Source organism: Notolabrus celidotus, chromosome 9, assembly GCF_009762535.1.
Source record: "Notolabrus celidotus isolate fNotCel1 chromosome 9, fNotCel1.pri, whole genome shotgun sequence".
Taxonomy (NCBI): Eukaryota; Metazoa; Chordata; class Actinopteri; order Labriformes; family Labridae; genus Notolabrus; species Notolabrus celidotus.
Window position 1 is genome coordinate 639,703 of NC_048280.1, and position 23,872 is coordinate 663,574.

Consider the following 23,872-nt stretch of genomic DNA (forward strand, 5'->3'; position numbering starts at 1 on the left):
AAAATAACCACTCTCCCCAATAACCGACGTACTCCTGCCCCTCCCCAGCTTAGCCCACCCCCCTCCCCCTAAACATTACAAGTCAAAAGGAATGAGCTGGTACTCGTTAACCACAAAGGGGGAAAAAGAACAGTTTTTTTTCAAGGGATCAACACCCCAACTGAAAGGAAAGAAAATCAATGGGTGAAAAAATATTGAGAGGTAAACTAGCGCTGGGTCACTACACCATGGCTTTAGTCAATTTACCACACAACCTTTAACAGGAGGAATTCTGTGTGTCTTCAGATCTACTCAGGATGTCGTGCTGATTCTATTTTTATACATTTTATTGTTATTTTTTGAGATGACTCAGGGGATGGTACTCACAATTCAGGGCAAAGTGGCCTAAGATGTGTCAAAGGGGAACAAAACATGGCACCGAAAGGTGAGGCGGCCTCAGAATGGAAAATGAAGCTCACACAGATTTTGACGAAAAAGTAAAATAAGATTAAAAAAAAACAAAATTAAAACCTTTGCTCCCGAACGTGAGTGGAAAAACCAAACAGGGAATAGAAGATTGAGGGTCAGGGCAGATGATGTTATTTATTAGTCGTCTTCTCCTTCGTCGTCCTGAGGAAGAACAGACTCGTCAGTCACCGTGGAAACACACACACACACACCTTCATTCTTTAGACACCTTCTTCACATCGCAACACTTTACCTCTCCGTCTTCCCCGTCGTCCTCTTCATCTTCCTCTCCGTCTTCATCGCCTTCCTCATCGATGTCCTCCAAACCCTCCTCGTCTTCCTCGTCGTCCTCACCTTCGCCCTCTTCATCATCCATGTCGGGAACCTGAGGAGAGGATAGATGAACACATGAAGAGCTGTGGAGACGGTGGACTAGCGGTTGAAGGGCGCCCCATGAACAGAGGAAAGAGTCCTCCTCGCTGATTTATCTGATATTAATGTGGAGTCATTTCCTTTTAGCCCCGACCTGCAGTATTACAATTATGATCATTGTTTAACATTGTTTCTATTTATTTTATGACATTTTCTGATACTTCTGATTTGATCCTCTAATTTTTTTATTTTCTTGTATTTTTCTGAATTTGTTGTAATTTTATATTATTTTGTTTTTTTGGTATTTATCTCAGTTTATTGATTTTGTTTTATTATATTCCCTTATTTATTTGATTTTATGTATTTTCTTATGTTTTACAATATTTTATTTTCTTGTATTTATCTGAGTTTATTACATTTTTCTGACACTTCTGATTTAATTTTTTTTTAATATCTTATTGTTATATTATTTATTTTCTTATATTTGTCTAAGTACTTCTTATTTTATTTTTATATTATATTATTTATTTGGTATTTATCTGATTTTATTGTATTGCATTGATTTGATTTGATATTTCAGATACTTCTTATTTTATTGTATTCTCTTATTTTTATATTATTTTATATCTTATTTAATTTGCTCATATTTGTCTGAGTACTTATTTTATTTTGATATTATTTATTTGGCATTTATCTGATTGATTTTACTTAAACTTGGTATTAATTTGATTTAATTTGATATATTTTATTGTATTCATTGAATTTATTGATTTGATCGTCATGATTTTATTTTGTAAGTATTTTATTTCCCCTTCCTGTCCTCTTTGATCCCTCTCTGTTGTTTTCTGTCTGTTTTCTTGTGCATCACTTCAGGCTGAATGCTTGAATGTCTGAAAGGTGTTCTATAAATAAAGATGAGTTGAGAGGTCGCTGGTTCGACTCCCTGCCTCGACCATCTTCTGCACTCTCTACTCTTTACCTGTCCGCTCAATAAAAGGTGAAAACCACACGAGGATCAGATGAGGGTCCAGCTGGGACTCAAACGTACCAGGTAGTACTGCAGCGGGTTCGGCCAGATGTCGTCCTTGATGACCTCCCCGAGCTCGTCAGCGCCGGCGTCGGCGTGATCGGTGAACCAGGTGAAGAAGCTCTCTGGCTCTTCGTGTTGCCTCTTCCTCCCTGCTTTGTTCTGTGTCTGGGAGGAGCGCTTGGTCAGATCCTGCGGACACACACACGGAGGACGAGATCAAAGAGTGACGACGATGAAGCAGAGAGAGAAACCAGGAGGATGAATTTAATCTGAGAGAGAATATTCAGACACGCACCTTTCCTGATTTCCATTTGATTTCCGTTGACTTTGAAGATGGGTCCCCGCTCTCGTTCAAATGGAACTCTTTGGAAAGGACTTTGTTTTCGAAGTACGGATTTTCATCGAAATACTGGAAGAGAAAAGTCACACGGGTGAGAACACGAAACGCCCGCAAGCTCCACGTTCCTCGTGTTCACGGCGTCGCAATACTCACAAAATCTATTCTGTAGCCCGACTTGATGTCTTCAAACTCTGTCACCTCCACTCGGCTCAGGTAATGAAGTGCCTCTTCATCTTCCTCTCCCAGTAGGGCAGATACTGAGCAGAGAGCAGAGTAAACACACACACTCAGTCTCTTCACTGTGACTCTGAAAACACACACACTAACGCTCGGCTCGGTTACTCACCCTGTGGATGGTTGACAAACGTGGTGACCCAGAAGTTGGGGATTTTGGCGATCAGTTCTGACCTCTTCTGAAAGAATGGCTGACGGAGTTTGTTGTATTTCTGTTCTACTTTGAGGATCTCCTCGCTGGCTTGCTCGTTCAACCTGAAGAAGGAGAAACCGACATTTCACCGTGTGAACGTGAGGACTGAACACTTATCTTCCTTACAGTTTAAAGATGTCAAACAGTAAACGACAAGGAGCTGAAACACTACAGACTTCTACAAAAAACACAGATTTAATCACCCCACTTCCTCTTCCTTTAAAACATGAACTAATCACTCCTTCCTGTCTTCTCCTGGATGAAGAAATCTCAGCTCTGACACTGAAAACATGACGTGTGAGATAAACCTTACCTGTCTATTTCGTTTTGAACTTCATCGATGTGTTCGATAGCTTCTTGCTGCTCTTTCTCTGCAAAGAAAGAAGAAACGGTCTCTGTTAAAACACAGTGAGGTTAGAAACAGGCAGAGACTGTATCAAGGAATCCAGGGACGAGGAGATTATTCATGTCAATAAAAAGACGCATTCAGCAAGATTTTAATCATTACAGCAGGTTAAGAAATGAAGTTATAACACTTATTTAAAATATGTGCACCTTACACCTGCAGCTACGACCTTGTGATGCTAACCAATGCGACGGCAAGCTAACGTTACCCCACCTCGAGCATCACTCGCTTCAAATATCTATTCTATCTCAAAATTAAACATCGACTGAGAGTGGAACTCAGCTGAATAGATTGTGTTTTTTTTAAGTTATCAATATAAAAAGTACAAGAGGGCGGCTCTGATGTCCAGCCTTTATATCTGCTGAAAGTGAAAGTGAACTCAGGTAACCTGTTTCATCAGATCACGCTCCTGAGCCTGGACTCTGAGTCTGCACCACCGAAAATTAATGCAACTGAAGTGTTTGAATAAAAAGGGTCGGATTAAATAAGTTATCTATTCAATCTCCTTTTTGCACATTTAAATTGAGATGTTTCAGTGTTTCATTTATTTTCTCTATTGTTGATAAATTGAATAACTTTTTTTTCTCCTTGTGTTTAATATGTTAGAAATAAAGACACAAATCTAAACCCCTTTCTTTATAACATCTTTTAATAAAAGTGTACGATTAAACATGTTTATACTTCTTCCTTACTCCTTTTGCACACATTTAAATTCAGGTGTTTTAATTCCTGCTGATGCAATTTAATATATTTTCATTTCTCTATAGTAGTCAACTTTTAAAACTTAGTTTCTTAAATGTATTTTACTTGTTTAAAATAAAAACATCAAATAAATTCCCCTTCTTTCTAACATATCTTTTAATAACAGGGTAGGATTGAATACTTCTTTTGTGCTCCTTTTTTTGCAAATGTTTCAATTTTTCTATTGTTGTCAAATTTGACAACTTTTTGATTTTTATTGTATTCAACACAGGAGAGATAGACACCAATCAATTGTACATTTTAATATAGATGTTCCCGTATTTTCTCTCTTCTATATTGTTTATAAATATTATAATTCTTTTTTTATTGTATTCAACATACTAGAGACAAAGACATTAATTAAAATCACCTTCTTTACAGCATATTTATTATAAAAGTGTACAATCAAACATGTTTATATTTCTTCCCTGCTCCTTTTGTGCACATTTCATTTAAAATGTATCATTTGTTGTTCTAACTTGATTTTTTAATTTATTTAACTTGTTTAAAATAAAAGCATCAAATACCCTCCCCTTCTTTAATGCACATTTTGACCTATAAAACATGCAGATATTTGCATTAACTCCTGCTAACTTACTTTAAATGGCCACTTGTACTGTAAAGATAAAATACACATTTAAAGAAAATAAGTTTTATTCATGTTATTTGTTATTTTAGTCGAAACAAAGTGATTCTGTGCTGGGATCTAAGTGGATCTCCTTTAACATTTACATTATTTATATATATGGTATCTTAAGAATCCCTTCTTTGCAGAATAGCATTAATAAGAAGGTGGGACTGAATACGTCTACACTTCTTCTGTACTCCTTTTTGTACATTTAAATTCAAATGTTACAGTTTTTAGTTTCTTTTCTCTATTGTTGGTAAATTTCATAACTTCTGTTTATTAAATATTTTATTTCACATGTAAGAAATGGACACAAATCAACTGAATACATTTATACTTCTTCCCTTCTACTTTTTTGCACATTACAAATCAGATATTTAATATTTTGCTGATGTATTTAAATATCTTGTAATTTCTCTATTATTGTAAAATTGTAGAACTTGTCTTTTTATTTTATTGTATTTCAAAAGGTTAGAAATAAAATACATCAATGAAAATCCCCTTATTTATAGCATATTAAAAGAATATGATTAAATGTGTTTTTATTTCTTCCCTTCTACTTTTCCCACATTTAAATTCAGATGTTTCACTTTTTGCTGATGGAAGTTATCATATTTTCATTTCTCTTTTATTCCTAATTGTTCCAACTTGGGTTTTTTTATTTAATTAACTTGTTTAAAATAAAAGCATGAAATGAACTCACCTTCTTTATTCACATTTTGACCTATAAAACATGCAGATATTTGCATTAACTCCTGCATATGTTGCTTTAAATTACTTTATATGGCCACTTGTACTGTAAAGATAAAATATGCATTTAAAGAATAGAAGTTTCTTTATTTTATTTGTAGTTTTAGTGGAAACAAAGTGATTCTATGGTTTAAGAATCATATGATATGTAGTTGGAGACGCGCCTCCTTTAACATTTACATTATATATATATATATATATATATATATATAATATCTAAACATCCTGTCCTTCTTAAAGCTCCTGTTGCAGCTGATTAATGATGTATTTAATGTTAGTGTTGCAGTCCTCCTCGGTGTGACTCTGCAGCTCATCCTGCAGCTCCAGCGGCCAATAGCTGCCGCGCTGCCGGCTCAGACCCTCACCGTCTCCGGCCGCGTGGTTTGAATCTGACTGAACACACTGAGCCGGGACCCCCTAACCCCCAAACCACCACCCAGATCCTCCTACAGCACACACACACCTCCAGCTGAGGGTTAATAATAAATATGAAGTGACTCTGAGGAAGAGGAGGAAGAATTTAAAGCTTTATGAGCAGAAACTAAACAAACGTCGTCAGTTAGCATCATGGTTAGCATTAGGTAACACTACAACAACAACAGAGCAGGCTAACTGCTAACGCTAATATTAAACTCACAACTTTCTCTGTTTTTTAAATATTATTAATGAAAGTTTCATCACAGATTAAACACACACACTGAACAATGTTCCTTCAGTGTTGCACACGACCTCTCAGTGTGAAGTCAACGACACAAACACGCTGTTCATGCTAACACAGCTAGCTTACACAGCTAGCTAACATGGCTGCTGCTGAACAACATGCTAACAAACGCGTTAGCTTCAGAGCTAGCTATCAGAATGTGAGCACACGCAGAGGTGCAGAGATAAGCTGCAGGTGCATTAAGGCGAGTGAAGGTAATAAGTGTAATAATCAGGAACATTAAAGCTCCTCATGTTAAAGCAGAGAGTGTGAGAGAAGAGAGTGAAAATGGCGGTGAACAGGAGGCCGCCATTCCCCTTACCGGAGGTCTCGTCCGCTCCGTCATGGTTTGAGTTCAGCTCCTTTTTACTCACTTTAGCCGCCGAGGCCGACATGTTGTCTCAGGCTGGGTCACTTACAGACTGCTGCGGGTTCTGGATCTGGGTTCTCCCTGAGCAGGAGAGCGGTAATTCGGCGTAAAGTTCAGCGTGCAGAAGCCAACAACGTGCTGCTGTCCACACAATGTAGCTGCCGAGGAGCGAGGAGGGAGGAGGCGAGGAGGGAGGAGGCGAGGAGGGACGAGTCGGGGAGAAGAACCGACTCTTTTAACTGAACGAGAGGAACCGAATCACATTAACTGAACAAGAGGAACCGAATCACTTTGACTGAACGAGAGGAACCGAATCACTTTAACTGAACAAGAGGAAGCGAATCACTTTAACTGAACAAGAGGAACCGAATCACTTTAACTGAACGAGAGGAACCGAATCACTTTAACTGAACGAGAGCAACCGAATCACTTTAGCTGAACGAGAGGAACCAAATCACTTTGACTGAACGAGAGGAACCGAATCACTTTGACTGAAGGAGAGGAACCGAATCACATTAACTGAACAAGAGGAACCGAATCACATTAACTGAACGAGAGGAACCGAATCACTTTAACTGAACAAGAGGAACCAAATCAGTTTAACTGAACAAGAGGAACCGAAGCACTTTAACTGAACAAGAGGAACCGAATCACATTAACTGAACAAGAGGAACCGAATCACTTTAACTGAACGAGAGGAACCGAATCACTTTGACTACACGAGAGGAACCGAATCACTTTAACTGAACAAGAGGAACCAAATCACTTTAACTGAACAAGAGGAACCAAATCACTTTAACTGAACAAGAGGAACTAAATCACTTTGACTGAACGAGAGGAACCGACTCACTTTAACTGAACAAGAGGAACCGAATCACTTTGACTGAACGAGAGGAACCGACTCACTTTAACTGAACAAGAGGAACCGAATCACTTTGACTACACGAGAGGAACCGAGTCACTTTAACTGAACGAGAGGAACCAAATCACTTTAACTGAACAAGAGGAACCAAATCACTTTAACTGAACAAGAGGAACTAAATCACTTTAACTGAACAAGAGGAACCAAATCACTTTGACTGAACGAGAGGAACCGAATCACTTTAACTGAACAAGAGGAACCGAATCACTTTGACTGAACGAGAGGAACCGAATCACTTTAACTGAACAAGAGGAACCGACTCACTTCTGAAAACGACCAAGGTATGATAGAAAATAAATAATTAATATGCTTAGCTATTTTTAAACCCCATCCAGAAACATTGATTTGATTTTATGATTTGATGTTTTTATTTCAAATATATAAAAGTAAAATAGAAAAAAAAACATACAAGTACAAAAGAAGAAAATCAATCAGTCCCATTAGCAAACACTGAATCATTTTACTTTACATGTGTGAAAAGGATCAGGAAGAAGTTAAAACTTATGTAATCCTCCCTTTATTCACTATTTTCTGGCATTATATGAGAGCAGTCCCACAAAACAAATCTTCATATTTACACCGGCAATCAAGAGTAAACCCCTCATGGTTCTCAGCACTCATCTTCCTCCTTGCACCTCATGAAAACTACTTCTTTAAACCTCTTCCTGAACTGGATTATGTTCTGACCTTGCTGTAGCTCCATGTTGAGTCAGTTCCAAAGTTTTACACTATATTAATAATAATATGAACTATTTTTATTGATTGATGTAAAAAGTATTTCTAGCCAACGAAAAAGTGCAGGAAGCAGTATACTCTTATTAAAACCCACACTTTCTCCATCGCTCACTGATTGATAATGATCTAGCTTCCTTTTTTATAACAATTAATTTTCTTAGGATTGTCCAGATTTATAATATATTTATTTTTAATAGCTTTAGAAAGTAAAAACATGTCTAAATATACAATACTTTTGTTCTTATTATCAGTTATCTTTGGCTTTAAAAGTATTAGGACACAGTTGCCACAAAGGTTAATTGCAAAAATATTTCGAGACCACAAAAATAAAACACAAAAACCTATCATGAAATAGAAAATGTGCAAAAAATGAACAAGTCACAAAACAAGCAATATCATTTACCAAATGCAAAACTTGACTCAATGTCAAAAACATTTCACACAAAACACAAAACTATGTTATGATATTCAAAAACATTTCACAAAACCAAAATACTTCGTTTTTTCTTAATTACATAATTACTTAATATTTGTCCAATTATTTATTTTATGAAAGAGAAAACTATTTCACAGAACAAAAAAGTTAACAAAAAAAGGAAGAGTATTTGTTTTTTGGGTGAATTATTTAAGCATTTCATAATGTACTCCTGTGTAATGGTTTGACTTTTTATGAAACATTTTTTACATATTTTAAAATGTTTTTGCTGTTACCCTTTAGGGCCACCATATAAACCTATCAAAATACAAATCTTTATACGTTGGGTCTTAAACAGACGTGGGCTGAAGAGTTCAATGTGGAGATAAAAGATGAGACCTGGGATGAATGTTTAAAGAATATACATGACTGTTCAGTCAATGTACGACACAATCTTATACAGTTTAAAACACTTCACAGACTTTATTACTCTAAGGAAAAACTGAATAGTTTTTTCCCTGATGTTTCTCCTCTCTGTAATAGATGTCAATCCTCAATAGGTAATTTAACACACTCATTCTGGTCATGTAGTAAACTATCAGCGTACTGGAAAAACATCTTTTGCTGTTTGTCTGAGGCTTTTGGAAAATGTTGGAAACCTGACCCACTGGTGGCCATCCTTGGAGCTACAAGCTCCTTATCTTTTACTGATAAGTATGAGAAGAAGGCTGTTTTGTTTGGAATGGTGGTTGCAAAAAAGCTAATACTAAGAGTGTGGAAGATGGACTGTGTGCCCACCTTTGATCTGTGGCTGGGAGAAATGGCGAACACTGAACCTTGAGAGACTGAGATTCCACAAAGAAGACAGAGGAAGTGTGTTCAATAAGATCTGGGACCCTTTGCTGAAGTTTCTTCGTGGCACACATTAATGTTCTGCGTCATAACTGCACCATCCTGCTGCAAATGTGTCTTTGTTTTTTCAAGTTTTTCTTTTTTTTTCCTAATAAGAACTGCTTAAGATAAGGTTTTAATGTGATCAAGGCTGCTATTGCAACAGACTTGCTCTTTCTTGTTGTTTTTTTATTTTTCCTTTTGGGAGGGGGTGGGGGTTAGCTTTTATTTTTTTAAGTTTTGCTTTGTTTGTGTGTTGTCAAGTCTGTATTTTCTATGTTTATAAAAGCAATAAATATATTTTCAAAAAAAAAAAATACAAATCTTTATTTCACATTATCTTCTGCCATTTGAAGTATAAACCTATCCAGTTTGATATTATCTATTATTAATTATCTTAATTTTTTATACATAATTTATTATAAATCTGACTGAAATCCAGAATTCAGATGAGAAACCGAAATGAACCGACTCTTTTCATAATGAGGCTGAATGCTCCGAGTCCCTAAAAAGAGCCGGAAGTCTCATCACTAACAGCAGCGCTGCTCACGCGCTCCTTTCATTGGGAACGCGCCTCGGCGAGTGGAGAAGAGGAGAGCTCCGCCTCTTAAAGTAGGTCTCACAGCTCGGCTCCAATTCGTTGATTTCCACCTCTCCGTTTTCAAAAAAATCCACCCGACATGAAAAACACGTCAAAATGACACTTTAGATTTTTATCACGAGAGATTTATTAAAGTAAAATCAGTGAAAGGAGATGTTTACTCGAGCCAGGACAAACAGACAGTTGGACCGACTCGCACTTGCGCACTTTAAAAAGATGCTGAATATCAGAGGAGGCTGTTTGTGGAGCTCAGGGCTGATCAGCCTGTCACTCACTGAGCTCAGGTTTGCATCAGAATACACACTGAAGTAACTCTGCAGATTATAAACAAAGCAGGAATAAACCATAGATTAACATTTCCTATTCAGAGAATTACCCAATCACAAGCCTGCTGTGAGGAAACACTGCTTCCACTTTGTTATGCTTCCACTAATATAATAACATGCAGCCTATTAAACACTGGAGCCCTGCTTCCCCTCTCAGAGCTGTCATGTTTGCATACACACACGCACACACACACTTTGCATGCATTCCCTGCAGGACTGACAATGCTTCCAGTATCTGTATGTTCAGGATCATGTTCCCAACAGCTGCTCCTGCACCCCCCTGCTAATGTTATTAACGTCCCTCACACCCCACACATCCATCTCCCCGATGCTGCTGCTGCAGACAGGTCTCTCTCTGTGCCTCGTCCCGAAGAGAGCAGCAGCAGCAGCAGCTCCTCTGTGTTTGTCTTTTGGTTGGTGACACACAGGAACATGTGGTCATGCAGCGGCCAATACCGAGCCCAGAGGAGGCAATTAGCCCTGTAGGACGAGCAGCAGAGGCAGAGGCAGCAGCAGCAGCAGTGCTGGCACCCGAGAGGAACTCTGCAGAGAGAAAACCCTCTAAAAGAGACAGAAACAGACAGAGAGGGAGAGAGAGAGAGAGAGAGAGAGAGAGAAGGAGGGGGGGATTTGGTTTCAGAGCAGAGGATGAGGATGCAGTGGGAAGAGGATGTTGCTGAGGAGTCTGCAAGGAGGCAAACACAAACAGGACAGGCTGTCTGAACCAGGTCTCAAGATGTAGGAGCTGCAGCAGAAGAGCCCTCAGTCAGAGTGTTTGTGAACGCAGCATCACATCAGGGGACCTGTGTTTCAAGGATAGTGAAGGTGGAGAGGCGCAACCCGAGAAGCCTCCCCCCTCCACCTGCACAGAGGATGAGAAAATAGCCCTTATTCAGCAAGGAGTGAGAGCATCATCGTCCGGAGGTGAGTGAAGTGCAAAGTCATCCTGTTTCTTCTTCTTTTGAACACGTCGTCCTCACTTATCCTCCTCTTCTTCTTCTTCTTCTTCTTCTTCTTCTTCTTCTTCTGTGTCTCTGTCCTGTGTTTGTCCAGTATGTAAATGAGTTGTGTGTGCGACACTGTTGCTGCTGCTCTCCCCACCTCCTCACACTTGTTATGATAAACCCTGGCTGTGTTCAGAGTGTGTGTGTGTTCAGAGTGTGTGTGTGTGTTGTTTGTGAACGTGCCCCTGTCCCAGCTGAGCTGTCAGGGGAGTAATAAACGAGGTGCTGAAGTGTTGTCTCTTGATGTCGTTATCAGGATCAGATGTTGTCCACGGCTCAGCAGATGCTGCAGGATAGCCGCTCCAAGATCGAGCTGATCCGAATGCAGATTATCAAAGTCACCCAGGCTGGCAGCAGTGGCGGCGGCGGCGGCGGCGGTGGAGGTGGAGATGATTGTGGCGGCGACCATGACAGCTCCACTACACATGGAGGTCAGAGTCCTGGGTCATCATGGTCCTGTTAGAGGAGCTCACAGGAAGATGCACTCTCTCACAAGTTTTCATGCAAATCAAGAATATTGATCATCTTTCAGTTTGTTTCTGAGTGAAAATCAGATCTAAAGAAGCTCAAAATAATCTTCCTCAGTCATCACAGTCAGCTGCAGCAACATCAACACATCTGTGGAACTATTAATAGCTTGTTTGTCACACTCAGATCTTCTAAATTTAGAGTCCTAAGCTGGATCATTTCACCAGAGGAGCACAATAGGTGAAAACACGTCAGAATAATACGACTGTAACGCTGTTTTGTCTCAATAACAGACTTTAAATCCATCATTAGGACATTTAAAAGCCACTCAGTCATTCTGATTGATTATATGAGGCAGGAAAAACTAGAGTTCTCTTATGTAATGTCATTAATCTGTGTTTTAAGGATCACACATCACAAACTGCAAACATCTCTGATGGTTGTGTTGTTGCCTCCTGGAGTCTGCACGCCGCGGTTCGACTCTGTCATGCTTTCATGAATTATTCAGCTCCGTTAAAGGCAGTAATGTATGCCAGAGTTTCCTTTTTCAAAGAGGTAAAACGAGGATGGCCGGCCGTTAAAGGCTGCAAAGACAAAACAGTCCAGGTGATGTTCAACGAGGGGCGGAAGAAGTGCAAGAAGTCAGTTTAAAAAAAAGAAGGAAGAGGAGAATTCTTTCTTTTAGGGACTGAGGTTTCAAAAACCCAGCGTTGGTTGAAGCATACTTCCTGCCATCTGTCGTCTCTGGAGTGTGTTTTGTTTAATTTTGGAAAGTGAAACCCTCCTGATAGAGTCTTAAATCATGGCTGTGATCATCAACCTGATGCATCCTCCTCCAACACCTTCAACCTGCTTTAAAAACACTTGAAGAGACCGGCTCCCTCAGACCCGGACCGAGTCCACGCTGCAGGAAACAGAATGAAGAGTCATCCACAGAGACGTTTTTAAATGAGCACAAGTTGTCCTTATTTATAAAACAATACCTTCCTCTTAAGAACACATGGAGCACACAGGGATGAAATTAAAGAACATCCTAGTCCAAACAGTTTAAAACACGAGACGAGCGCCCTGCACTGTTTCCTCGTATCGTGTTTCCTCTCCCTGACCCCTCACCTCCTTCCCTCTCATTGATTAATCATAACGTAGTGATCTGCCGGGAAGGTGAGGCCTCTCTGCAGGAAGCTTCACGCAGCGTGTAGCGACTAAACGCATCGATCAGACCGTTTAATTTTGGTCCGTATCAAATGAGGTTTCTAAACGAGGGGCAGTTTTTAATTATGCAACAGCTCGGCTTCGTTTCCTCCCCACATTCAGTTCAGCTGAAAAACTTATCAGAACATCTGATTCATGAGTGTGACTCAGACTCTGTGTCGCCGTCTGCTTCATTTATACTTTCATCATCTTTATGCACCAAAAACAACACATCTCTAAAAGTAGTATGGGAGGTAGAGCCTTCAGTTATCAGACCCCTCTCCTTTGGAATCATCTACCAGTCAGGGTCCGGGAGGCAGACACCCTCTCTACTTTTAAGAGTAGGCTTCAAACTTTCCTTTTTGATAAAGCTTATAGTTAGAGCTGGATCAGGCTTGGACCAGGTCTTAGTCATGCTGCTATAGGCTTAGACTGACACACTGGGATCCTGTCTTTCCCTCTCTCTCCTCTCTCTGCCTGTCTCTCACTTTAACTCTTCCTGTCCCATTAAAGTTACTAACCATAGACCTTTCTTGAGTCCCTGATCTCCCTTGTCCCGTAGGTTCCTCTGGATCTCTGTTGTAGATTCCTTTTTTGGGGTCTGTTATTCATCCTTTCTTCCTTTCTTTCTTTCTTTCTTTCTTTCTTTCTTTCTTTCTTTCTTTCTTTCTTTCTTTCATTCTTTCTTCCTTCTTTCTTTCTTTCTTTCTTTCTTTCTTTCTTTCTTTCTTTCTTTCTTTCTTTCTTCTTTTTTATTCCTTCTTACTTTTCTTCATTTTCCTTTTAGTCCATTCGTCTTTCTTTCATTCTTTCCTTTTCCCTTTCCTTCTTTCTTTCTTCACTTCTCTCTTTTCTTCTTTCATTCCTTTCTTTCTTTCTTTCTTTACTTCTTTCCCTTTTTTTATTTTTTATTCCTCCTTACTATCTTTCTTTCTTTCTTTTGCTCTTTCATTCTTTCATTCTTTCTTTTATTCTTTCTTTCCATGTTTCTTTATCCTTTATGTCTCCTTTTCTAATCCCATCCTTTCCTTCTAACCTTTCCTTCACCATTTATTCTCCTCTTTTTCTTTCTTCTGGTCTCCCTCTCTTCTCTCTTTTCTTAGACCTTTCTGGAGTCCCTGAGCTCCCTTGTCTCGTAGGTTCCTCTGGATCTCTGCTGCTGTGGACGTGGTCCAGACTCCAGCTGCTACAACTACTACTATCCGTCTCCCCACTATCATCTCTCTCTCTCTCTCTTCATCTCCCTCTATCCCTCTCTCCAGCACGGTCTCAGCAGATGTGTGTCTAACATGAGTCTGGTCCTGCTGGAGGTTTCTGCCTGTTAAAGGAAGTTTGTCCTTGCCACTGTAACTTGCTAAATGCTGCAAAGTGCTCTGCTCATGGTGGATTAAGATGAGATCAGACTGAGTCCTGTCTGGAAGGTGGGACTGGATCTGATCCGGTCTTGATGTTGGGTCTTTATTGATGAAACATTGAAGCAGGTTAAAGTGTTCATCAGTCGATGGATTCAAGTCCCCGAGCAGAGCGATGGATCATGGATTCTTTCAGCACAATGACTCCATTAGTCTCCCTCTCCCTCCCGTTCTTGTCTCCTTTTATTGACTCATCAACAGGTGAAGGGTTTCTCTCCCACTCTTTTTTATACCTCTCTTTTCAGAGCTCTCATCCATTTCAAATAAGTGTCAGCTCAACACCAGAGACATTCATAAGCTCGTGTTAAGACCTGCGCCTGGAGCAGGGAAACATCCTCAGCCCTCCTCGGCTTTATAAATATTGATGACTGAAATGGAAGAAGGGGTTTAGCGGAGGATCTGCGAGGCTGTATCGCTCGTCTGAAGTGAATTCCTCTTCTTCTTCTTCTTCTTCTTCTTCCTCTCAGGGATCTCGCCGCTCGCCATCAGTCCCGTGGACGCTCGCTTGGCAGAGCTGCAGCACTACATGCAGAGAGAGAGCGACGTGCTGGAGCTGGCCAAAGATGTGGTGAAGCAGCTGGAGGGGATCTCCTCGCTGGACCAGACGGCACTGGCTGAGGTATGACCTTTAAATCATGAACTCACAAACATGCTGCACAATGATTAAAGCCTCACAGGTCTGCACATTTCATGCACCTGCACACCTTTTACAAGCATCTCGAGCACGGTCATGTTGAAGCTTAGATATCTGCAGCAACATCTGGAGCTGTGACTACCTCCCTCCTCACTTTGAGTTCAGCAGATCAGCTGTGCAGGAAGATGAGGATGAGGACACTAGATTACTTTTCAAAGCGTACTCATGATGTCCTGCAGAGAGTTGCATGCATGTTTGTCTGCAGCAAAAACACAGATATTAAATTGATGAGGTATTAAAAAGATGTTTGTCTCAAATTAAATACAAATAATGAATCAATTTGACTCCCATTGGCCAAAAACTGAACTATCATGTTTTCATGACATTAAAGTCTCCTACCTAATCAAAGCTCTATATCTCGTGCATGATGGTTTAAGTTCCAGAGCTGTGTTTTGTAAAGTTGTCACCTTCCCCCCGTCAGGCTCAGTCCCGGGTGCAGGAGTCCTCCCAGAAGCTGGATCTTCTGCGTCTGTCTCTGGAGAAGTGTCTGAAGGAGAAGAAGCAGGAGCCGCCTCCGCAGCCGCCTGCAGGAGGAGTCGAGCCCTCGAACGGACCCCCGTCTCCTCAGAACTCCAGTCCTGTGTGTCGCCTGTCCTCCTCCCCGTCCATCTTCTCCATCAGACCTGCTTCTCTGACAGGTGAGTTTTAGTTTGAGGATTAACTAAGGCTTCAAACTTTCCTTTTTGATGAAGCTTATAGTTAGAGCTGGATCAGGCTTGGACCAGGTCTTAGTTATGCTGCTATAGGCTTAGACTGACACACTGGGATCCTGTCTTTCCCTCTCTCCTCTCTCTGCCTGTCTCTCACTTTAACTCTTCCTGTCCCATTAAAGTTACTAACCATAGACCTTTCTGGAGTCCCTGAGCTCCCTTGTCTCGTAGGTTCCTCTGGATCTCTGCTGTAGATTCCTTTTTTGGGGTCTGTTATTCATCCTTTCTTTCTTTCTTTCTTTCTTTCTTTCTTTCTTTACGTCTTTCTCTTTTTTTCTTCCTCCTTTCTGTCTCTTTTATTCCTTTTTACTTTCATTCCTTTTTACTTTCATTATTTCTTTCCTTCTTCACTTCTCTCTCTTCCTTTGTCTTTCTTTTTCCTTTCTATTTCTCCATGTTTCTTCATCCTTTATGTCTCCTTTTCTTATCCCCTCTTTTCCTTCTGTCATTCCTTCACCATTTATTCTCCTCTTTTTCTTTCTTCTGGTCTCCCTCTCTTCTCTCTTTTCTTAGACCTTTCTGGAGTCCCTGAGCTCCCTTGTCTCGTAGGTTCCTCTGGATCTCTGCTGTGGATTCCTTTTTTGGGGTCTGTTATTCATCCTTTCTTTCTTTCTTTCTTTCTTTCTTCATTTCACTCTTTCTTTCTTCCATTCCATTGTTTTCTCTTCTTCTTTCTCTCTTTCATTCCCTTTTCCTTTCATTTCTTCTTTACTGCTGTCTTTCTTTCTTTCTGTCTTTGCTTTATTCTCTCTTTCATTCCTCTGTTTTCTTTCTTTCTTTCATTCCTTTTTCCTTTCCTTCCTTCTTTATTCTTTCTTACTTTCTTTCTTTCTTTCTTTCTCTCTCTCTCTTTGTTCTTTCCATGTTTCTTCATCCTTCATGTCTCCTTTTCTCATCCCTTCCTTTCCTTCTATCATTCCTTCCCCATTTCTTCTCCTCTTTTTCTTTCTTCTGGTCTCCCTCTCTTCTCTCTTTTCTTAGACCTTTCTGGAGTCCCTGAGCTCCCTTGTCTCGTAGGTTCCTCTGGATCTCTGCTGCTGTGGACGTGGTCCAGACTCCAGCTGCTACAACTACTACTATCCGTCTCCCCACTATCATCTCTCTCTCTCTCTTCATCTCCCTCTATCCCTCTCTCCAACACGGTCTCAGCAGATGTCTGATGTTTCTATAATTAGAAGAATAAAGTGCAGACAGTCTCAGAGATTAAAATGACTCTATTGTCAGAGACCTGCGAGTAAAGATGGGTTTGATCTTCTTTGATAGAAACCATCAGATAGTGGGTTTTAAGTCTTGGTCTCTCAGACATTCAGCCGGTCTCTGCAGCATCATGTGTGCCCACAGTCTGAACCCGGTTCACAGCACGCTGACCTCTGGCAGAGGATGAACAGAACATGTAATCTGTGGGTTTTGGATGGTGCAGTTGTAAGCCAGTCTCTTTCTGCACGAGGCCAAGACAAGGCCCAGAATAAAAAAAAAATCCTTTTGATGATGTAACGAGGAGACAAATCCTGGAGTTGCTCTGTTGGCAGCAAATAATGAGAGCGAGTCTCAGAGCGCTGAAACAGTGGAGGTGCTTCTCTGCTGCTCGTTCTGTGGCTGCAGAGAAACCAAGAGAGAGAAGGAGCGTGCGTCTGCAGACAGTCCTGATTAAAGGCTCCGGAGTCCAGACTGAAAGAGTCATTAAAGCTGAGAAATGAAGGTTTTATTTTAAACGCTGACCTCGTTTTGATCAACTGAGTTCATTACCAGGAATCAGAGCCTCACGTCGTCACACACTGCGGTTTTTAAAAGCTCAGAAGCACAAAATGTAGAGACTAACTTTAATTCTCTTCATTATTTTTTCAGGGAAACTTGAAGTGAGACTTCTTGGATGTGAGGATTTATCAGAACTTCAGACGAACCCGGAGCAGAGTCCAAATGAGGACAGATCCCCCTCCGCTCAGAGGACGGATGGACGCTCGGGTAAGGACGTTTAGCATCTTTCAATCATAAAGTTATGTTATTAAAGCTTGATTTTTAACTAATGTCTTATATTTGTATCCTTTTAAATGACTTATCTTATCAGGAAATGATCTTGTTAAAAAGAACGGGTCACATGGACACCAGCTGAGCAGAGAGAGGGGCGCAGAGATGGAGGCAAAGAGAGAGGGAGATCACACAAGAGGACATACTTCCTGTAACCTGATGTTATTAAATCCTTAACATAGCTTAGAGCGCTAATCAAGGTCCTTCTTTCACCAAATAACTGTCCTTCAAAATAAAAGCATTCTGTGAAAACAAGGGGAGTGTCCCCTGAGGAAAAACCTATCAGGCTTTTATTTTGAAAAGTATTCTAAAAGTGCTTTCATGTTATATTTTTAACTCTTTTAACATAAATTAAGTTGATGTAAAGCCAACACAGACCCCAAAGTAGCATTTCTAAGTTTGTCCAGGTGGCGACATGTCAGCCTCAGGTAACCCCGCCCTGAATCCTCCCCTCCTCTCGGGTCTCTTTGACTCTAAACGGGACCATAAGTTGAGAAATAATCTTCCTGCTGTGTTGAATAAACTTGAAGCTAGATGTTGAGATCATGAAGTCATGGAAATGTTCACTTAGGGATTAAATTGACTGAGAAGTAGGAGCATTTTCTCAGTGGAGTCGCCCCCTGCTGGACAGTAGGAAGAACGCAGGTTTAAGACTTCAGACTTTGAGGCTACTAACTCTTGAAGAAGTCAAAATGTAAATGTTTGATCTCTGTGAAATGTTCCCCTCGCCCGTCAGCGGAGGTCAGCGCGGTGCTCAGACTCGACACCCGGGTGGTCGGTCGGACTCGCTGTGCGGCCGTCGGCAAACCGAGCTGGGACGAGACGTTCTGCGTCCAGCTGGAGAGGGTGAGTCCATCCTCTGACAGAAAGACTTGAAAGAGTTAGAAAACAAGTAACAAACAGAATGAAATAGTGTGAAAATACACTGCGACAGATAAATCTCTGCTGCAGTAAGAGAGGAAAATATGTCATTGTCAGATAAACCGACCATATAAGGGCCTGTGTCCACTGACTGCTTTTTTGGCTTTGATATTAGAAGTCCCGCCCCTTCTGGATTTTTGATTCATCAGTGAAACAGAAGTGATATTTACAAGTGTGACCTTGTTTGAGTCCTGTGACAGCTGACACTGAGAGCGTTTGAGTGCTGCAGAAGCTGAACTACATTAGTATCCGTTAGTGGACACAGGCCCTTACTGCTCTGAGTAGAGTGATGATGGAGCAGAAGAGTCTTTGCTGTCATAGTTTACTCCCAATGTGTGATGTCTCTGGTTTAACACTGACACTGACCCTAACTTCAAACACTTCACACACTCTGTGTTTGTTTAACTCAGGGCACTGTCTCATATTTTAGAAGATTAGAAGCTCAAGCTGATCTGCACTCACTCACTGTGGTTGTATTATTGTTGTTGTTGTTGTTCTGCCTGTGACCACCAGGTGTCTCCCTAACACCTCATCACAGTAACTCTTACTTTTGCAGGACTTCATTGTCTTATATTTCTTTAATTTCTCTGTTTTTATCACATGAAAGAAACATTTCTTTCTAAAGAAACTCAGAAGGTTAAAAACATGATTCTCAATCTGTTTAAAATTTAGATATCAGAGAGAGAAGCCCAGTGATCCGATCATAAGTCCTTTTGTTCCTTTTTATTTTAGCAAAACATCTGGAAACTTTTCTTCTGTTTTATTTTGAATCCTGAAATGAAGCTGTGAGGTTTGAATTTAGAAAAGCAGAGATTATATTGATCTGCTAATCACTCAAACAAAACATCACAATCAGACATTAACAGTCCTGACTTTGTCTTGTTGTTTTTTCTGACAGTCTCGGGAGCTGGAGATCGGAGTCTACCGGGGGGAGCGGAGGGAGATGTGTGCCGTTAAGTTCCTCCGACTGGAAGAGCTGATGGAGAACCAGAACCCAGACCAGGAGTTCAGACTGGAGCCGCAGGGCGTCCTGCACGCCGAGGTAATCAATCAATCTTTATTTATTTATTTATAAGGCACCAAATATCCAAACAGAGCCGGTCTAGACCGGACTCTATGTTCTATTATTAACAAAGACCCAACATCAAGACCAGATCAGATCCAGTACCATCTTCCAGACAGGACTCAGTCTGATCTCATCTTAATCCACCATGAGCAGAGCACTTTGCAGCATTTAGCAAGTTACAGTGGCAAGGACAAACTTCCTTTAACAGGCAGAAACCTCCAGCAGGACCAGACTCATGTTAGACACACATCTGCTGAGACCGTGTTGGAGAGAGGGATAGAGGGAGATGAAGAGAGAGAGAGATGATAGTGGGGAGACGGATAGTAGTAGTTGTAGCAGCTGGAGTCTGGACCACGTCCACAGCAGCAGAGATCCAGAGGAACCTACGAGACAAGGGAGCTCAGGGACTCCAGAAAGGTCTAAGACAAGAGAGAAGAGAGGGAGACCAGAAGAAAGAAAAAGAGGAGAAGAAATGGGGAAGGAATGACAGAAGGAAAGGAGGGGATAGGAAAAGGAGACATAAAGGATGAAGAAACATGGAAATAACAAAGAAAGAAAGAAAGAAAGAAATGAAAATTGAATAAAAAAGAGTAAGAACAGAAAAGAAAGGAGAAAAGAAGGAATAAAGAAACAAACAAACAAATAAATTAAATAAAGAAAGGACAACAGGACAGAAGGAAAGAAAGGAATGAAAGAAAAAATGAATAAAAGACAGAAAGAAGGACAGCTGCAAAGAAGGAATGAAAGGAAAATAAATGAAAGAGAGACAGAAAGAAAGAAAGGATGAATAACAGACCCCAAGAAAGGACTCTACAGCAGAGATCCAGAGGAACCTACAAGACAAGGGAGCTCAGGGACTCCAGAAAGGTCTATGGTTAGTAACTTTAATGGGACAGGAAGAGTTAAAGTGAGAGACAGGCAGAGAGAGGAGAGAGAGGGAAAGACAGGATCCCAGTGTGTCAGTCTAAGCCTATAGCAATCTGAGCCTATAGCAGTCTGAGCCTATAGCAGTCTGAGCCTATAGCAGTCTGAGCCTATAGCAGTCTGAGCCTATAGAAGTCTAAGCCTATAGAAGTCTAAGCCTATAGCAGTCTAAGCCTATAGAAGTCTAAGCCTATAGCAGTCTAAGCCTATAGCAGCATAATTAGATGATTAAGAAGCCCAATATGACCTAAACATCTAAAAAATGCTGATTTAAGTCTTTTTAAAAACACTTTTAAACCTTTCAAACTGTTTCTTTAATGCAATCTGTTTTCTCTTTCTTGCATCTTTTAAATATTCTTTATTTCTAACTGGTACTCCCTTCTTTAGTCGACCTGGTTTGACCTTTTTTTTGTTGTATTTTTAGGTGAAATATTTCAACCAATGCAGCCCAAATACTTCAGAATATGTTGATATTGAATCTCTGCTCATGAGAACGTTCTTTTATTCCTCTTACTCTTAAATTTTAAATCAAATTAAAGTCATATCTTGTGTTTTTGATCTCACAGCTTCGATTCATCGACGCTGTGGTTGAGCGGCAGCCGAAGCTGAGGCGTCAGAGATGCATCTTCACTAAAGAGAGAGGTACGGATGATGACCTGAGAGTGTCGGCTGGTTTGTGTTAAGTCTTTAAGTCTCTCACTTCCTCTTCCTGTTTCACACGCGCAGGTAAAAACTTCCTGAGAGCCGCTCAGATGAACATGAACTTTGCCACGTGGGGTCACCTGATGATGAACATCCTCCCTCGATACAGCTCCTTCACCACCTTCAGCTCGTCCCTCTCCACGACCCCCGACCCCGGGGTGGACAGCAGCTCACGCCCCTCAGAGAGAGAGCCTCAAACCAACTCTGCACTGCCAAGGTCTGAGCCGATCCAAGAGACCAACTTCTACTGTTAGGATCTTCACCGTTCACTACCTCTGATGTTGTTTTGTCCTCTTCATGTTCAGTGAAGTTCCAGTTATCACAATCAGCCTCATTGAGGACCAGAAGACTCCCACCAGCCTCGACCAGGGAGACCACACCTCCGCCATCATCGCCACGGATCACAGAACCTCGCCTGCGCTCGCATCGCAAGAAACACTGGTGAGCTTTAATCACAGTTTCACCTTTCTTTGTGTTTTTTTCTGAGAAGAGAATGAAAAGAACGACTAGAAAAAGCAGTAAAATATCAAACTTTGACCACGTTTTAAAGAGAGCATGAAGCCTCTTTCTCACATGCACTCCTTTTTCTTTTTCTACTCAAGTAAATAATAACTCCTTTATGATTCTTCTGTCTTTAATCTGCAGCGAGTTAAAGGTGACACATCCTGCAGAATGGACTTCTTAATGGTTCTCTCCCTGAAATCTGTGTCCCTGTCTACAAACCCCCTGAAAAGTCAAAGACTCCATTCTGCCCCTGTTCTGATTTCTCCACCTTTCTGTAAATGTGTGCTGAAACCAGCCGTTTCAGTTTTCAGTGTTTTTCATACGTCACAACGCCATCCGGTCTGTAACAGGAAGTCAGAGCTCGGAGCTTGTTCAGCCCATAGACTGTATACAATACAACTCAACCCCTCCTCCGTTTTTCATTCCCTGCACACATGTGTGCTAACAAGGAGCTTAGGAGGGAGGCATGCTAGTTGTAGGCTGTCTTAATAAACACAAAGGTCGCTTTGACTCCCCACGTCTGCAGATTTGAAGATCTAGTGGATGATTTTTAGTTTACATGGATAAGTGCTAGCGCTAGTTAGCATAGCCACATAGCTACATGTCGTAGCTGTAGCTGTGTACCAAGACACACGTCGACATGCTGACAAATAAAACAACAAGAAACACTAAATCTGTGACCAATGGTTCAGAAAGGTCCTGCTGCAGGCGCCTCTCCGTCAGGATCAGATTCTGGATCAGATTCAGAGGGTTGAAGTAACGCGGGTCTGTGAGCAGCCGTGTATATTCAGCCAACATGTAAACATTAGATCAACGTGCCGGACAGCCGAGGAGGCCACACCCACTTCCTGAGGGGGCGTGGTCAGAGAGAAAACAGAGTGTTCTGAGGAGGGCTGAAGAAGAGGGTTTTTCAGGCAGACCAGAATCTGATTTCAAAGTGTTTTTTTGAGCATAAACTTCAAAGACATGTTTTGGGGACCTCTTAGACCAATATATGTTGATGAAAAAAGTGTGATATGTCACCTTTAAAGTTAATCTGAAACTCTGTGTGTTTGCAGTCGTCCATGAACAGCTCAGAGGGAAGTGAGGATCCACTCGTATCGTCTCCAAAGTAAACTCTTCACTTCGTCTCTTTCAGACTATGAAAGTCAAACATTAAGAGCTGACATCACTTCCTGTCTGTCTCCTCTTCTCTGCAGGATGCAGGTGGATGACTTCAGATACATTTCAGTTCTGGGTCGAGGACACTTTGGGAAGGTAACAGTTTCAAACTTCGTCTTTAAAGTGGATCAGAGCGTCTTCCTCACACGTTTGTCCTCAGCCGGTTTGTTGTGGATTCTGTCGTCTAGGTTCTCCTCGCTGAGTTCAAGAAAACAGGGAAACTGTACGCCATCAAAGCCTTGAAGAAGAAAGACATCGTGACCCGGGATGAAGTGGACAGGTGGGTGACAGGTTCCTGTCTTTAGTTTCTTCAGCTCCTCCTCCAGTAGATCTAAATCTGGTCTCTCTGCAGCCTGATGAGCGAGAAGAGGATCTTTGAGATGATCAACGCCTCCAGACATCCGTTCCTGGTGAACCTCCACGGCTGCTTCCAGACCGGGGATCACGTCTGCTTCGTCATGGAGTACTTACCGGGCGGAGACCTCATGATCCACATCCACAACGACGTCTTCTCTGAGGCTCAGACCAGGTAGACCTCACTCAAAAACAACCTAGGAGTTCTTTTTATCTGGTTTTTAACACGTCACTGAAATTACATTTTGCCCTTCAAAATAAAAGCCCTTTTTGTAAACAGGATATGAAGCAACCTAGACCAAATGTAAAGCCTTAAAGGATCTTAAATCTGATTATCTAACATAAACTGATTCTCCTTCTCACCCTTGTGACTGTAATAAGTCATGATATGAACGTGTTATCATCATCCTGTGCAGGTTTTACTCAGCGTGTGTCGTGCTCGGGTTAGAGTTCCTCCATCTGAATAAAATCATCTACAGGTGAGTCCTCCTCTCTCACACTGATGTCATCGTCACACTGAGCATGCTCACATGTGCTCTGTGTTTCACTCAGAGACCTGAAGCTGGACAACCTGCTGATGGACGCAGACGGGTTCGTGAAGATCACAGACTTTGGACTTTGTAAAGAAGGTGAAC

At 41.1% G+C, this 23,872-nt stretch overlaps 2 protein-coding genes across 2 annotated transcripts in view; one reads left to right on the forward strand and one right to left on the reverse strand.

Annotated features, from left to right (window-relative positions):
- Positions 1-308: 308 nt before the first annotated feature.
- Positions 309-6,407, reverse strand: LOC117819602 (protein SET). The gene is made up of 8 exons (XM_034693054.1): positions 6,164-6,407; positions 2,930-2,987; positions 2,536-2,678; positions 2,343-2,446; positions 2,145-2,258; positions 1,868-2,038; positions 701-832; positions 309-609 (listed from the first exon to the last, which is right to left on the reverse strand). The coding sequence occupies exons 1-8, from the start codon at positions 6,234-6,236 to the stop codon at positions 586-588; spliced, it is 819 nt and encodes a 272-aa protein (XP_034548945.1). The 5' UTR covers positions 6,237-6,407; the 3' UTR covers positions 309-585.
- A 4,403-nt stretch (positions 6,408-10,810) lies between these two features.
- The window catches only part of LOC117819373 (serine/threonine-protein kinase N2-like), a 17,534-nt gene continuing 4,472 nt past the window's right edge, over positions 10,811-23,872 (forward strand). The window contains exons 1-16 of the mRNA XM_034692688.1: positions 10,811-11,025; positions 11,362-11,536; positions 14,644-14,795; positions 15,292-15,508; positions 17,426-17,542; positions 18,342-18,451; positions 19,425-19,568; positions 21,083-21,158; positions 21,243-21,435; positions 21,524-21,659; positions 22,781-22,833; positions 22,922-22,979; positions 23,072-23,163; positions 23,236-23,412; positions 23,654-23,716; positions 23,790-23,866. Of these exons, the coding sequence (XP_034548579.1) occupies positions 11,368-11,536; positions 14,644-14,795; positions 15,292-15,508; positions 17,426-17,542; positions 18,342-18,451; positions 19,425-19,568; positions 21,083-21,158; positions 21,243-21,435; positions 21,524-21,659; positions 22,781-22,833; positions 22,922-22,979; positions 23,072-23,163; positions 23,236-23,412; positions 23,654-23,716; positions 23,790-23,866 (1,834 nt within the window). The 5' untranslated portion in view covers positions 10,811-11,025; positions 11,362-11,367. The remainder of the gene's footprint in view (positions 11,026-11,361; positions 11,537-14,643; positions 14,796-15,291; positions 15,509-17,425; positions 17,543-18,341; positions 18,452-19,424; positions 19,569-21,082; positions 21,159-21,242; positions 21,436-21,523; positions 21,660-22,780; positions 22,834-22,921; positions 22,980-23,071; positions 23,164-23,235; positions 23,413-23,653; positions 23,717-23,789; positions 23,867-23,872) is intronic.